Source organism: Papilio machaon, chromosome 14, assembly GCF_912999745.1.
Source record: "Papilio machaon chromosome 14, ilPapMach1.1, whole genome shotgun sequence".
Classification (NCBI taxonomy): Eukaryota; Metazoa; Arthropoda; class Insecta; order Lepidoptera; family Papilionidae; genus Papilio; species Papilio machaon.
This window is the reverse complement of record NC_059999.1, coordinates 6346451-6364014: the sequence shown is the minus strand read 5'-3', so window position 1 is coordinate 6364014 and position 17564 is coordinate 6346451. Positions and strand designations below refer to the sequence as shown.

Genomic DNA, 17564 nt, shown 5'->3' with positions numbered 1-17564 from the left:
TCAATGTAAAGAGTAGATTTTTTATCTGGTCATCGACAATTTGACCAGGGAATTATTCTGTTAATTAGAACAAGATCCCAATATTATAGAATACTATCTTTCTTTTATCTTGTACCTTGTAGAGATATACCAGGTCACTCAGAAAGTATTGCGAAAAAAAGTTTTTATGTATGTGAGACTGGTCTGTTATAATTTATTTAAAAATATGATTAGTTATAAGTAAAAATAGGTACGTTCTAAATTCAAAACTACCCTACACATTTTCTGCGAGCTTATTAAAATTATCGTGTATCATTGAAAAATGGATTTGCGTCGAGAACATTTTCGCGCTATGATTTTTTACGATTTTAAATGTCGCCTGAAACCGGACGAAACGTACGATAGACTTCAAATGGTATTATTGGATGAAGGCCCTTCTAAGGCAACCGTGTATCGTTGATATAATGAATTTAAGCGAGGTCGACTAACTTTGGGGGATGAAGAAAGAAGTGGTCGCCCTTTGATGGCTGTTACGGAAGGAGACGTGCTAGCACTGAAAAATTTGGTCCAAGACAATAGACGAATTACATATCAAGAGATTCAGCATATACTGCAGATTGAATCAGGAAGCCTTAGCGAGTTTCTACACGTGCATCTACGGGTGCAGAGCATAGTTTCACGCAGGGTGCCGCATAACCTCACCGATGTTCAAAAGCAGGCAAGGGTGGATTGGTGCCATGATTTGATAGACAAATTTGAAGCAGGCTAGTCTCGGCGTGTTTACGACATCGTTAAAGGTGATGAATCCTGGATTTATCAATTCGATCCAGAAACAAAGCGTCAGTCGACGGTTAGAGTGTTTCAAAACGAATCGACGCCTACCAAAGTAAAGAGACCTAGAAGCGGAGGGAAGATTTTGATCGTAATTTTTTTCAAATTGACTGGCTACTTGGTGTCAATTCCTTTACGAAACCAAAGAACCATTTACGCCGAATGGTATACTACCAAATACTTGGCAGAAGTTTTCTCTGCTGTGAGCAACAAGCGACCAAACACAGGTTTCCGCGCGCTACTGCTCCACCGCGATAATGCGCCCGCCCACACCGCAATCAAAATGAGGGACTTCCAAGACAGCACACCGGTCAAACTCCTGGGTTACCCTTCTTACAGCCCTAACCTAGCACCGTGTGACTTCTTCTTATTCCCAAAAATAAAAAAATCAACTCAAAGGGATTCAATTTTCGTCGCCGGATGATGCGCTCTCAGCGTTGGAGATGGCTGTAAACGAGGTGTCTGCGGCGGAATGGAAAAAGTGTTTCTAAAACTGGTTCAGACGCATGAAACTTTGTATAGAGGCTAGTGAAGAGTCCTTTGAAAAGATGTAATAAAAATATGTTTACCTATAGAACATTTTTTTTAGAGTCGCAAAACTTTCTGAGTGTCCCACGTATGTTAATAGAAGACGACCACTTGATTGGAACATGGATGACCCGGTTCGTGGTTTCCTGTTTCATTCGTATTAAACTACCTGCAATTTATTTTCGGTTGTATTGTCTTGTAGCTAAGGTATAAAATTGAATGAAGCTTCTATTTCTAACATTCAGAAATCTCGAAGAAATCCTTATAAAGTAATTTCATGTTGATATTCCGTGTGATGTAAACCTTAAGTGTAATAATCTTGGTAAGTTAGTGTGGTCCAACCTTAAAATGGAACGTGCTTCGTTTCCATCAAATCCCCGCAATTTCAGCGGCTATCAGTGTCGTAATACACAAACTTGTTTGGCACAGACGTAGGTGCGGTCTAAAGGTAATTTGAGTTTGTTGAGGCCTCTAGTGGAATAATTTAAATTTATTGATGTCAATCCTTAAAGTTAATACGATCCCATTTTCTCGCCTCAAGGAACATTGTTTTATGTTTCGGGCCCAGAACAAAACAACTACTAATTACAACTTGAGATGTGTTGATTGTTTGAAGTAGTAGCGATAGAATTCAACGCCGCTGACGTAAAGGAAACTTTAATTAATGTTCAATTCAATTTCCAAAATAACTTAAAATATTGTTTGTTCACATATTTCTCGGTCCGTTGCTCGTTTACCCCCTTCTCCTATAAAAAAAAAAAAAAACTTTAAGACGAAACATCCAATCAAATCTAACAAAAATCTCTTTCGGGGTGTTTTTAAATAGCCAATATTAAATTTGTAACTCTCTTGATATTTACATCAATCCAAAAATTATTAAAACAACAAAAAATTGCACTTTATTCGTCAACACGTCCGAACACGACGAAGTTTATTAAAATTTTCGCCAGGTAGCGCTGCAAAAAATCGTATTAAAGGAAGTAAGTATTCGAAAGTGCCGCTCTGAAGCGCGAGAGGAAATGCGAACTGTATATTTAATTATAAAATGCGCTTAAAAATACTTCGCAGCATTTAATTTTGCAGGTTTTTTTTTCGACGTAAGCGCTTACGTAGAAACCTTTTCTCGACCTCCATTTTATTTAACCATTCAGTACATTAAAGTTGAGTGTTAGTAACAATTAAAGTTAATTTAATACGAACCTCTGGTGCGCACAATTATATTTGATTAGCTTTTAGCGAGCTTTTATTAAGCTGTTTAAAACAATATACATAGCATTGCTATGCTATGTATATACCTATATATTTACTTACTTTAATACTTTAATTACGAGGAAAATGTAAGAAGTACTTATTGAATCTGTTTAATTCAGGTAAAGTTTTAATTCCATTTATAAATTAAGTTATCAACTTAATTATGTAACCAATAAGCAATGCAACAATAATGAAGAAACTTGTTTTTAAAAATAACGTAAAATTTATACTAATTACATATAAAGAAAAGCAGTCAATAACCTTTTGCAGTTTATCATTTTCAGTTAAAGTTTACGTAAGAAATCAACCCCGAAATTAATCGTAAAGTAAAGTGGTAACACCCACTGATTCCAAGCTTAGAAGCGAGCTGGCAAGTGCAGTTTGCACGAAATGGCACAATTGCCCAATTCACAGGCTAATTTTAACCCCATTTGGTTCTTATTACACGAACGTCATAACTTCATGTTGTTTCAAATAAGGGTACTTATTACATGAAATGTACTTATGTATTATGAACATATAATGTAGTTAACCTAAAAGACATAATACCATTAACATCATCTTTTAAAAAGTGAATTGTGGTAATACGATGTTAATAAATCAATGTGGCAAAGTTCTAAATCTTACTAGAATAACCCACATATTAGAAGATCAATACGCAGCCGAGCGAACGACAGTTTAATGTGTGGTTTGTAACAGGGAAGCACTCAGTTATAAATGCTATTAGTGGTCGTCCAAGCAAATAGCTGCCGAACATGACCAAGTAAATGTAATGCACTTCGCTGCGCCATCTATCTAAATTAATATAGACAATATTGTATCTTGTCGAAAATTATTTTATATCATAAACTGACAAACGATCAAGCCGCTATCTGAATTCGCCTTAACAGCGAAGCATCCGCTGCCCACTGACATTCGCAACTGCAGATGCGTTGCCTACCTTTAATCGAAGAAGGAAACGCGCGCACAGGAAAATGCTATTTCTCCCTTCTATGCATCACCTCCTCCGTCAAAGCCACTTCTCCTTCCCATCCTATCCTTATAAGAAAAGGGCGGAATGGGAAAGAATCGAAATGTTGAATTTGCTTCCACTTGACGCCTGTCCTCTGGGTGGCCGACCCATTGTTAAAGGTTGTAAGTAAGTTCTTACTAAGTGCCATGAAAATTAAAATATTACTTAAGATTACACTGACTGTTATTTGATAACTTACTTATATAGCCAGATATACTTGAAATAGCTCTATATAAAATGAGAATAGATATAATGAGCTAGTATAGCTCTCCTTCATAAGGCAACACATTTATTGAGTAGTTTTCCAGTTATTTCCGTAGTGGTATAAATTTCTAATTAAAATTAGTGGAGTTTTTTGCGTCTATTAGTAATGGACTAACATATCAATAACTTTTATGTGTCGAGAAAAATAAAAAATGAAACGAACCTGACACTTTAGATGGAAAAAATGTAATTCATAAACACTCGTATATAAAATACTATACCATAAAAAAAAACATTTTAAGTTAACATGTTCTGTGCATAGAACGTAGTACACGTTACCAATAGACGAAGACGTAAAACCCCGTATCACTTTTTAATAAAAATAAAACGACTACCAATAGCTTTAAAATCTCTATGACAAATATTTTCATATCCTTACAACATTATACGTTAGTAAATTTCCTTTCTCCGAGCCCTTTCTGCGCATGTTTGCGAAGCTTCAGTAACTGGCAAGTTTCGTGTGGACCTCCATAGTCAGTAGACGTTGGACCGTTGACAGTTGAACACGTGTCTCGCGACCTCTGTATCATTACGAAGTTTTAGACTTTCGTTTTCAGTGAATTGAGTAATCTGTTAATGGAATTATGACATGAACTAAGGTAAGTTATGTTGTTTTATCATAGAATAGATTTCAACGCGTTTTTATTGAATTTTTAGTTTAAAGAGTATATTTTTTTATTGTTTTAAGTTAGAATTATAAAAAATTGAGAGATAGAAAAAAATTATTTTTATGAGAGTCTGAGACAATCAAATAGTAAAAGTATTCAAATAATAAGATATAATTATTGTTAAGTTAAAACTACTGTGATAGATTGTAGATTTAAATAAAATTATTACGTCAGACTATTTAAAGAAAGTAAAATTTGCAAATAACCATGTGTTATTAAATGATTTCTTGCATATATATATTCTATTAACATCTTTTGAATAAATAAATTGAAAACGGTGGACGATTTTTAATGTTGTAGTTTTCTATTTTAAATAGAGATGACGACTATAGAGAGAGCGACATAAAACTTACGGTAAAATTTTAATTACATGACAGAATCTAGATCAAACTTACAAACATTACTTATAAAGAAAGCTTTTATATATTTATTAGATAATATTTATATAAGATAGCCAATGAAAAGAAAATGTTATATCATTTCAGAATGAGGTCAAAAACTCGCGATCTCATTTTTCATACACTTCGAAGTTGTCTTCTTTAACATGATTTAGGAGTTATCTCAGACTTAACTTTAAAGTTTTATCTTATTTGGACTTTCAAAGTAATTTATCATTTATTTGAAGAGTATATAAATTAGGTAAAAGGGATTATCGCCTATCTCCTCTTATAAAATTAATCATTAAATGTGATATATTTTATAAATCGAAAAGAAAAATATTTTATAACAAAGCATTTCTTAGTAAAAACATATACCAAAATAATTTATTTATTTTTAAGATTTAAACTTTTACTCACGTTTCCTAATGTCCCGAATCACAGAATGGTATTGTTTTTGACGCGTTCCATTTGTAGCATCTTATATTGTAAATGACAGCATAAATTAATTTAACTAATAAACACGCCTGACTTTTCTCTGTGACATATCTATACCTCTATATATATAAAAGAAAGTTGTGTTAGTTACACCATTTATAACTCAAGAACGGCTGAATCGATTTGACTGAAAATTGGTGGGCAGTTAGCTTAGAACCAGGAATAGGACATAGGATAATTTTACCCCGTTCTCTTTTTTTTTTTTTTTATTCCGCGCGGACGGAGTCGCGGGAAAACGCTAGTAATCTATATATATATAAAAGAAAGTCGTGTTAGTTACACTATTTATAACTCAAGAACGGCTGAATCGATTTGACTGAAAATTGGTGGGCAGGTAGCTTAGAACCAGGAAACGGACGTAGGATAATTTTTACCCCGTTTTCTATTTTTTATTCCGTGCGGACGGAGTAGCGAGTAAAAGCTAGTATGAAGTATGAAATAAAAAGGAACAATTAATACAAAATCTTTTAATTAAAATAATACAAATATAACTAAAATCAATACAAAAAAAATGCACATATAGTTAGTTATAAAAATGAGTATTAAATCTGTAACATAAAAATGTATCAATTTTAAAATCCTGAACGATTTCCTTTTTTATATTCTAGTTCACCTACACCAATAAAATAACATTGTTAATACTACAATGTAGGTGGAATAGCTTCTACATTTCAGTAAGAATACGCTTGCTAAGCTACGATGCTAAGATATTCAGTAGTCAAAATTCGTATAAAAACCAGACTTAATTAATAGCACGTTTTAAAGATTCCCACAGTCTCATATGTGTTTAATGCTTGCGTTACACAGTATAAGCGAAATATTAGCGATAGAAAACAGTTGTAGTTTTTTATTAATAAAAAATCTTTTATATGCGATTAACTTTTTAACATTTATCGACTCGACCAAAGTTTAGGTGATTTTATTTAATGTGGTTACAGGAGTCAGTTGCTCTTCTATATTAAAAGTAGTAAAAAATCCTCTACTTTATACTTGCCGTCTGTGTGACACATGCTTTATAAAGCAATGAACTAAAAGCTTCCGAAAAATAAAACAAGAAAACCGGCTATCACTTATAAAAGACGGAAGAGATAAAATTAAGACTGGAGTATATTTTTGTGTTGTATGTTCATTCCTATTTGAGTTTCGACCTCATCCTAACAGTACTTTTTTAATGCCTCCCTCAGGAGTGAAGTAGTTCGGGAGTTTTACAGCTTCCGTTCTTTTGAAGTGGATTCTTAACACATTTGTGTAAAAGGTTTTATATTAATGGTATAAAAAGCTAGCTAACTTAGTAACGATTAAGTTACTTTATAAAACGTATTGTGTTTATATAGAAAAATTTATCTCTCGATAAACTATTTGATCACAGAAACTATACATAAACAATTTTTTTTTTGACGTACCCTAATATTAATGTACGCTAGTGCAAAAACTCAAAAACTACTTAATTTTTTTTATTACTATATACTAGGTAAATTACAACTAGTTAAATAGTTTGTTTTATTACTCAATTCGTAAGTTTCGTAGGAAAAAGTAAAAAGTTTATCCTGAATATTCTGCACAAACCGATCAAAGAACAATGCTCTCTAATAGATTCGAAAAAAACGTACAAACTCAGCGTTTGATTTTCAAGTTTTCATGAAAATTCGTTATCACGTGTGAAAGGAAACGTTTGTTTCCATGACAATTGTTGTGTTAATTTTTCAGTACTCTTGTTGTAAAAATGTTGAGTAGAGCACTGTTCATTGTTAAATACAACATTTTAACTTTAAAATTATTGTCATATTATAAAACATTAGCTGTGTTCGTCTTAATGTAATATCAAATTGAAAATTTAAGACGAACAAAATTCATCAAAAGTTGAATGTAACAAAACCTTTATCTAATCAACTGTACCTAACACTGTAACCGACCCCAAAACAATGAGAGCAAAAGTGAAAGAGCCTTTAGAAGTAATTACACTAAGTTTTTGTTCAACGTCTTAAAGGACAATACTTTGTTGCGGTCCTTTGTTTAAAAAGTAAAAGCACATCGACAAAAGCGCTTTGCAAAATTATTTCGTTAATTGTCAAAATTCACTTTTCGTCAGTACAATCTTTTGAAAAGGCGTGATTTTATGAATAATTCATTGTTCCTTGAAGCGGCTGTTGCTAAATGACGTCGAAAGTAGCGACATCTGTGTTGCGTAAAGTATCAACTAAAGTGGCCTTCGGCCTTCATTTTAATTAAGCGACGGGTAATGTGATATTATGGAAGTCGTAAACAACCGACGAGGTTTCCTATGCTTGTGAAAATAAACGCTGATTATCCGAGTTTACGTTTAGACAATAGTGAGGATTAAATTTACCGTCGGTATGGAGGTCTTAACTTTTTAATGAAATTTAATACAATGTCTAACATCTATGTATTTAATAACGTAAATAACTGAAATAAGCACGTTACTTGATCTTAAGTGCAACAATATAAAGCTGTATATAGGATGGAAAAAAAGAAAAAAATTGCGCAATGTTCTTAGTACTCTTATAATACTCGTAAATGCCAGTATTTCAAAAAAAGTTGTATCATATTACCCAAAATCTTATAGAATATATATTTTTTAATTTCTTACCATAAATATGTATGAAGAAATATCAAAGCATAAAATATCAAGGTCGAGTAACGTCTAAAGGCCATGGTAAAAAACTGAGACGCTTAATTATGTAATTTTCTTCGGATCGTTACGACAACTTGTAATAATTATTAGACTCACTTTTAATAGCAGTGTATACATGTATGATTAACTAAATAAATACATTTAAATAGTTAAAAAAAATCGAAAAATGTATTCAAAGAGAGATTTTGTAAATCCTACTAGACGTATAACATTTCGGGGAACAGTACAAATCCTTAAGTCTACGTCTAATCATTAAGGCTACGGGAAGTCTCGGATTAATGAAATTTTGCTAAGAAATCATGTATATTTGAAGTTTTTAGATTAATTTAGTAATTTTTTTTTATTATAAAAGTAACAAAGATAACTATAAAGCTATCTTTAAGTGCATATATCTTTATAGGAGCATTCAACTACGAACTTATTACACCAGTTCGTGCTCACACGAAGTATTGCAAAACTTTTCGTAAGTAAATCATTTGATAATGTTCCAAACTTTGCCTATATCAAATTGTATTTATATCGTAAATCTTTTGTTTTATACAAATAAAAGCAATTAATTGAAAATATGTATTCTTTTTACATTTTGTTTAATGAAAAATGGATGGGATTGTGTAAAAGGTGGGTAAGAAAAGATTGTCGACTAAAATTACTTTTGTATTCTAGATCGATTTGGACGATGAAAACATGAACTTCCGACCTTATTTAGTGTGGGTTAGGTTAGGTAAGGTTATGATGTGTCATTATAGGTGTTATTTTTTTTTTGGACGGCGATATACCCCCCGGCTTCAGCATGGTGAAACCAAAGACTTTAGTTTCTTCACTAGCGGTCGCCCGCAACTTAGCGCAAAATTTATAAAGCCTGCGTGCATCAGCTACTTTCCCGTCAAAAGTTAATTACTATTTTAAAAATGTATATTAAGTATTAGGAATTGGAAAAAACGGTAAAAATGTAGCAAAGGCAGAACAAATAACTAAGTTAGTAGAGGTTAGAAAGAGAAAGTGTTAAAATTACACGCGACATACTTTTGTAATATAATCAATACACTTCTACTCTGTGCTTTGTAAATTACCTATACACTTGACATTTGTTGTGTAAACATATTTCTCAGCGTTGATATGATTAAAGTTAGAATGATAAATGTACCAACACAAGAAGGTAGTTGAAATGTGCATTCAATCATTTTTGGTCGAGGAAGTTTCGGTCAGCAATCTCGAATTCATAAATCAATGTCTAGAAATGATCGGTCCACAATATGTTAGGGTCTAACAAGTAGTATGTGATTTTACTATAAAAGAAAATACGTACATTTTATAAGAAAATATTCTCAGTATATTCCTTTATATATTACGAGACATATTTTATACTAGCTGTGCGACTCCGTTCGCACGGAATTAAAAAGACTTAATTAGTAGCCTATGTGTTCTTCCATACTATGCTCTACCTCTATACCAAATTTCATCGAGATCCATGCAGCTGTTCTGGAGATACCTTCAAATAAACATCCATCGATCTAAATATTTCCTTTTATAATATTAGTAAGATTACAGGCGGTCACTATGAAATTGATGTTAATACAATCCCCACATACATACATGTATGTTCGAAAATTATTACCCTCCTAAAGAAGCCAGGCTGACTTGACACTATAATTTCTAATACAAAAACTCATCAAATAAAAACGTACACTTCAAAATCGACAAATCTACAAATAGTAAAACGAATCTAAGCGATAATTTAATACTCCGTCTGTATAAACTTCGGTAATTTACTAATGGTAACATTAAACTTTTACAGTGAACAAAACTTCTGTTAAGAGAGAAGCTTAAATTACAAGCCAATTTCGTAGTGTGATTGGTTTGGATATTCCTTATGTGTCTTCTTCACTAATTGACTCTGATCGTTAGACCGTAATGATCAAATACCGCCCCACCATTGCCGAATTAATGTATTCACTAAACTTCGTAGTGAATAAAGCCACTAATTTATTGTAGTCCTTTTTAGACAAAAGCGAATAGTAACCAGTGATTTGTCTTTTATACCCTCGTATGTCGCTTAGTATGGTAATTTCAGTGTGGAGAAATCCTTGATTCGACAAGGTCATTCGTAAGGTTCTTAATGCTTTTATGTTAATCAGAAATGTATAGGGCACGCACTAGCACGTTGTTGATGTGAATTTAAATCGTAGAAACAACTGAACAAAAAAATAATATGTTTGCTTTCAAATATAATATGCGTGTTGATTAAATTTCTAAATATTCAATAAATAAAATTGACGGTTCTTAATGTTTTGTTCTTAACTTAAACATGGTGTATTTGTTTTTATTGAAGGACCAATTTTTATAATTTTTGTCTTTTTGTCTGCAAATCCGCATTTGTTCCGGGTAATCTTAAAAACGGCTGTAACAACTTCGACGGGACTTTTCCTTTTACTGGAAGATAGCTGAGGTATGCCAGAGTAACTAAGGCCCATTTTTTTTCAACTGCGCTGATGAAGTCACCAGCCAGTAATAACATAAGAAATATGATCCACCGCTTTTATCTTCTTTTGTTTTTTTTAAATAAAAATATTTAATAAGATGCAAAGTACACTAATGTAGCTTTTTTTGTTAATTTATGTACAAGGAAAACAGCAATTTATTTCAGTAAGTAAATTCAATCTCTTGTATCAACAAATGTTTCGTATAAATAATTTTTCACCGCTCTCGAGTTTCCGAAACATTTTTCTGTTTGTTTTGAAAGTAAATTACACTTACGCAAAATATATTTGTTTTTAATCAAGAGAAACGATTAATTTTAATTCTACTAGACGATTTAATTTGTTGAGCTTTTATAAAAGGTTTCTGTATTTACCCGACTGACAAGAGGGTAATGTTTTACGCAGGTGTATGAATTCAAACATGTAAACTTGTCCGCAATTCGTAACTTGTTGTATTTTAAACGAATGGACTTATATTAACCAGTGAGGTGTAATCCGATTTAACCGTAAAAAATTAAGTCAAAACGCTTATAAAAACCTTCTGCGCCGACCTTACGTGAGTGGGCCTCAGATATGTTGTTTAATCCGATGCCTATTTTTCCACGTAGTGTCTCTAGGGCTGCTGTAGCATAATTACCTGTACTAATATTATAAACAGGAACTACTGGACCGATTTAAAAAAAATCATCACTGTTGGGAAGCCACAATATGCCCGGTTGACATAGGATACATTTATTATTAGACTTTTTTTAATTCCGTGCGAATGTAGTTGCGGACAACAGCTGATATATATAATATAATAATTTCTGATGTATATAATATTATTTGTTTGATCTAAAACTTATGAAAATCACTATGAATCTTCATTACGTGAGCGCGTGACTTATTTAGGTAATTTCATCAAGTTAATTGGCAGCCTAAATTTCATTGTCTCAATCCCTAAAGTCCCAGGAGAGCAAACAGAGGAATGCTCATTTTCAACATAGACGTATTCCTTTATTTTCAAAGCGGCTTTTTTATTTGATTATATTTATCTATACTAAAAAGACGAGAAATTGACACAATTTGCTCCTTCCTTTTAAGAAAATGACATACTTAAAAAATAGCTGGTTTAAAATAAAGAAATATTCAGAAAATTTGAAGAAAAAAAATTGTTATTTTCTTTTATGTTATTTTTATAATATTTTCCAAGATATCTAAAATCATAATCTCCAAGAATATATTTTAATTTAACATCTGAAGTGTTTCTTAGATTTCATACAAACGAAAATAATTTTCATATTATTTTTAGATTAGGGTTACGTAGTTGAGTTGAACTCTGAGATATATTTCATACCCCGGTACTGGACCTGACATATAAAGTACCCGCGGTAAACGCTACGTGTGCAGAAAAAAGCTATATAAATTAGGTATTTTGAAAGGTGCTTTTCTGTTTTGGTGACGAAATTTAATTTAATGAAGATCACATTAAAAAGTAATGTAATAAGCTTAATTGGAGATAAGATTAATTTATTGATTAAAATTAATTCGACGTATGGATCGAAGAATAATCCTGCCCGACAACTAGTAAAAAGAAATTGTTAGTATTGACTGTGAGTTTTCACTGGCTTTACACCTATACAAAAACATGTTGTTATCTCAATTTTCTTTAAAATAATGAAAGGGACGAATATTGCTGTATACAAGAATTATAGTAAAAGATACGACATTACTTAATATGAAACATTGATCTAATTTTGTCAATGTATGTTACTGTAATATTAAAGTATGGGCGTGCTATCGAGACAAGTATGCTCTACTTCTTGTCGAGGTTTCACTAATGACGTAGACAAAGATAGACAGTATGATGTTTTATTCAAGGCGGAGTATTCTCAAGGTTAAGACGTGATACAGTCTGATTTCTTAACGAATTCTGGAAACCAGTATAAATATATTTTTGTACGATTTTGTGACATAAAAATTACATTAGTTTTATGTTAGTTTCTTTTTTCTTTAACGTTATTTATTTATGTATTAACATTTCCAATATATTATATAAAATGTGGTAACTAAATTGGAACTATTCGACAGATAATTTGCTATAATCTTTTTTTAAGTGTAAGGAAAAAAAAATCCGGGTTTTGTTTTGGCGACTAATAAGTATCTGACTCTGTTTTCTTTGTTACAGATAATCGTCACAATGGAACAGATCTCCAAATATATGATCATTATTGCCTCCGTTATGACAGTAAAACTGACTGTGACCGAGAGTAAAAATGAAACAAAACCGATCATAGACAGACGTTACTACCAAGTGCCACTCTTCATCAACATATGCGACATCGAAGACAGACGATCTAAAGTACACTGCTACTGTGACAGCAATAAACCTAAAATGGCGACACGGGCCGACTGCTGGGTATTCAGTGGCGGTATTACTGAAGACGATCCAATATGGCCCAGTTTCACTTCACAAGCACAAATAGAACATTTAATGTTCAATGTCCGATCAGATGATGCACTTACATTTATCCCAGCAAAAGCTATCGTACGACTCGACAAACTTAAAGATGTATCAATACAATTTGGTACAATAAAAAAGATACCGCCCTACGCGTTCACAAACTCATCGACCTTAAGACAAATTGTATTAAAATCAAATAAGATAAGCCATTTGGATAAACATTCGTTTTCTCAACTAATGATGTTGACCAACTTGACGTTAGACGACAATCAGATATCGGAATTGAAGAGGGACGTATTCTTTAACTTGCCAAATCTACACATTCTGCATTTATCGAATAACAATATAAGTGTACTCCACGAAGGATGCTTCAAGCACTTAAACAACTTGTTAGAACTGAGATTAGACTATAACTATATATCGGTCGTAACGAGAGAGATGTTGGAGGGGCTCGAGAATCTCTCTAGATTAAACTTGAGAAGTAATAAGTTGGCAATGATAGGTAATTTGGCTTTCAGCGAGTTGTGGGGCTTGAAAGAGTTGATGTTAGATAATAACGCTATTGAGTACATTTCGGAGAGAGCTTTCGGGGGATTAGGTCAGTTACGTAAATTGACGCTATCGGGAAATAGATTAACCACGTTTTACGATGATATTCTTGAAGACACGAGGCAACTTACTGTGTTAAACTTAAAGGACAATCTATTGACGTTTGTGTCGTACGAAACAGTCCGACAGGTGGTCGACAACGATAAATCACAATCCGCTGTAATATATTTGGATGGTAAGTATTGATTTTACAATTATCAATTTATTATTTATCGAAAGGCTTTCGATGAGTAACTTAGCTATATTATTTCACATACATACTTCGACTATTTCAGAATGACTCTGTTTAAGTATTGTTTGATATTTACATAGATTACAATGCAACTAACCGTGGGTTTCTGAGACCAAAATCGCCGTTTAAAACATATTACCTCTGTTTTGATGATGATTTGTTTTATACGGAGATTTTGTCTCAGAAACCAACGGTAAGTCGATCATTTAAATACAATATAATCATTAAAGATATTTTTAAATTTTAATATATTCCTTCATTCAACTAACCCGAACTACTGGCTGTAACAAACAAAACTAAAACACTACCTAAATGAAAAACCTAGGACTTAAATAAAAAGTCTTTGCTATAAACGTAATGAGATCGAACGCTCGATCCTCAAACGTAATTTAACCGGCCAGATGCTACCTACGCCAGCGCTATTTTTTGCATTAATTTAATAAAATATTAAAACACCTTTATTTTTATGGTCTCCTCACTCACTTATATCATACCCGTAGGGGTTCGGATCGTACCTATATTTTGCAATGGGACGCGATAAATTTCCTCGGAAACGTTGAGAAATAGCTTTTTATTTGCAAGCATTCCTGCTTGTTTATTAGGTATTTTATGGCTCTTTTGTGTTCGCTCGTGTACAGTTTGCTTTATATTATTCATGAGTGGGTTATTCAGAGCTATTGTTGTGTGAATTGAATACAAAAATGGTATTTCACATGTTTATTGTGTATACATATGTGACGTATTGATACGTTTTCACGTGCACATAGATATATTTATCGCTCACGTTCTATTGTTACTTGCTTTATTAAACATTCTATTAAGGGCGCCTTATTTAATACCAGCGCACATTACTTAGTATAAATATAGATAACGATCTCACGCCGCGTCTGTCTACTGGAAAATAAACTCATAAAATACTAAACGAATTGATACAGTTTTGCACATATGCTACCTATACGATACGAGTAAAACTTAGAAGAGGCGAAGCGGGGATATTAAATTTTAGACATTTAGAACTATTCCACCTTATCTTAATCTGACGCTCTTTAGTATTTATAACAACCGATTTTGTTTTCTTGGTATATTAGCTGTGTTAAAAGCGCAGCTCTATTTGCAGAGTTATATGAATGGTGCGACTACTTGATTATATGCATTCTTCCTCCCATAAGATTAACTGCCACGCTCGATTAAATCCCAAAATCCCCGCTTCGCCTTCTCTAGCATAGTACCAATAGTAGTTATAAATAGAACTGTAAAAAAAATTAATTATATAACCTTGCGTTAAATATTCAATTCTCTACTATACTCATGGGTAGAGTCTGTTCCGCCTGCGTATAGGGGCCAGTAATCACTCACACTAATGAAGGACCTCCGATGGGTTAAACTAGTCAATGTATACACCGAACGTATAAATATAATAAATTACCTTATGTTTCTCAAAGCATACAAATAGAACTACGAAAGTATTACTTGAAGATAGATGCGGTTAGAAAAGATAATTCTTTTTCCATTGTAAAGCTTCCACGTCATTTAAATTCTGAGCACCGGAATACCTTTGAACATTAAAAACGGATAAAGAACATGCCGCGGGCTGCGAATAAAATTATTTTTATTGACTCAGTCTGTTCTCAGCTCCCAGTAGATTGCGATTCAAACAACTCTACAGATAATTTAACGATGCTTGTAGAATTAAAATTAAGTACGTGTTATGCAGTTTACTTGGCATATTATCTAATTATTCAAGCACTTTGTCTTTGTTGCTGGCATTAAATGTAAACGCCTTTGACTTTGTTAACGGAATTAAAAACTATATTAAAATATCCTCGAACTTTTCTTTTTTATAATTAAATTGATTTTAATAATTAAATGTCAAAACCTATTGTAATATGATAACTAAGACCAACTCTATTCACTGTGCGGTATTAATATTAAAACTATAATAAAAAAAAAATTGTTATAAAAATAATAAACGAATAGTACGTAAAAAATTAATAACGTTCATTTGTTTCAGGTAACCCGTTCAGCTGTAACTGCCGATTATCTTGGATTTATCATTTACTTAACGAAACTAAGAGCATTGAAATGAGAGAGGCTCTCGAAAAAGTTTCCTGTGTCGAGAACAATGAACGGCATTTAAACGAGCACAACGAGGAAGAAAGCGGAAATATTTTATCAGATGACAACTACGAATACTACGACAAAGAAGAATATTTAGATAAAGATAAACCGAAGTTGAACAAGGCGAAGAAATTGACAGAGATACCTTTAGAGACACTCCCATGTCCGAAAGAGTTAATGCAGTCAGTCGAGGATGCTTACGGTCAGCCGATACAAAATGAAATAAGATTAAAAGCTTTATCTGTAACAAGTAATGTATCAAAATTTGTTTACATTTTAACTATGGTATTATTAATTTAGATTTAAAAATTTGATGAGAAAGTGTTTGTGATATTAGACATTATGAAATTGATTTTAAAAATAGGTATGTTTTTTTTTAGTTTTATATATAAGTGTTATAAAACTTGTACATAAAGGAATTTGAAAAATTTTCAAGATTAATTAGTTTATGTATTTGTATTGAAATGTAAATATATATTGCCACACTCAGAGTCAAAAATAACTAAGATCTTCCCATAGTGTATACTTAGTAAGAAATGTTTACTAAGGATTTACTTAGGTTATCATTCACCGATTCTGATTGCGGCAGCTTATTCTTTAGAATTATAAATATGATATCAAATAATTTAAATTTTTGCTCTTTATAATGCTTTATGCTTAATAAAATAAAATAAGTGTATATAAAATATTTTGTATTTCTCAATGTAAATAAAATTATTGTTCGAATTATTTATAGATTAAATTATCTAAAAAAAAATGATTAAGACATATTTTTATTGTTAAAACTAAGAAAAGCGGGAAAATTTCCGTAACTTTCCAATGCCTTAAGGCGAAAGAAGCGTATTAAAAGTTTATATGGAAATTCTTTCAATTTTCGTTTTAAGTATGAAGTAAGGAAAACTTTTCATGTTATGTTCATCACATATATTTTTGAACATGATTAAAATTATTATGTGTAATATATTTTTATTAATTAATAAATTTCTGTATTAATGTGTAATTAAAAACTGTGTAATTATAGGAAATAGTTAAAAGAATTAAGAACGGCTTAACTGACGTATAATATTACGGTGACTGCATCGACTAGTTTCGGACGCGTCGGGGGTCCTTCTTCAGGGCGAGTGTTTATTTTGAGATCTTCGCGGTCGCGTCGCGTCTCGCACTAAGGAAATAGTTGTTTTAAATTACCGTGTATTGTCAGGTTTTGTTTGATATTTTAGTATTCAATAAGCTTTTAAAAATACTTAATTTAACATATCGGATAGGATATTTGTAATTTTAAGATTTTTGCTTGTGTAGTTTCCTTAATACAGAGCACAATTAACATTTTTTCGCGCAACGAAACTGTATTAAATCTAGTCAAATTTCTTATTTACCGTGAATTTCCACTGCTGAAAAGTGTATACATATCGTTATCTCACTTTTATCAAAGATTCAGCGAGATGACAATGTTTTCTGTAAGTTTCGCTAGTGGAAAATGACGCTAACAAAAAATATGAATCAAACAATTGTTGGATTTAAATGTAATTCTGTTGTATTAAATATTTCTACCTGTTTCTTGTATTTATTCATTTAAATAACAAAAACCTTATCCTTTTTGCAGTAATTAAATAAATCTTACTCT

General features: G+C 32.0%; 1 protein-coding gene across 1 annotated transcript; it reads left to right on the top strand.

The window, feature by feature from the left end:
• Window positions 1-4359: 4359 nt before the first annotated feature.
• Window positions 4360-16228, top strand: LOC106708368 (connectin; the record flags this gene model as incomplete). Its single annotated transcript, XM_014499859.2, has 3 exons — window positions 4360-4464; window positions 12706-13765; window positions 15834-16228. Coding segments are annotated over exons 2-3 (1443 nt in total), but the record flags the coding sequence as incomplete, so codon positions are not given.
• Between the last annotated feature and the right edge of the window lie 1336 nt (window positions 16229-17564).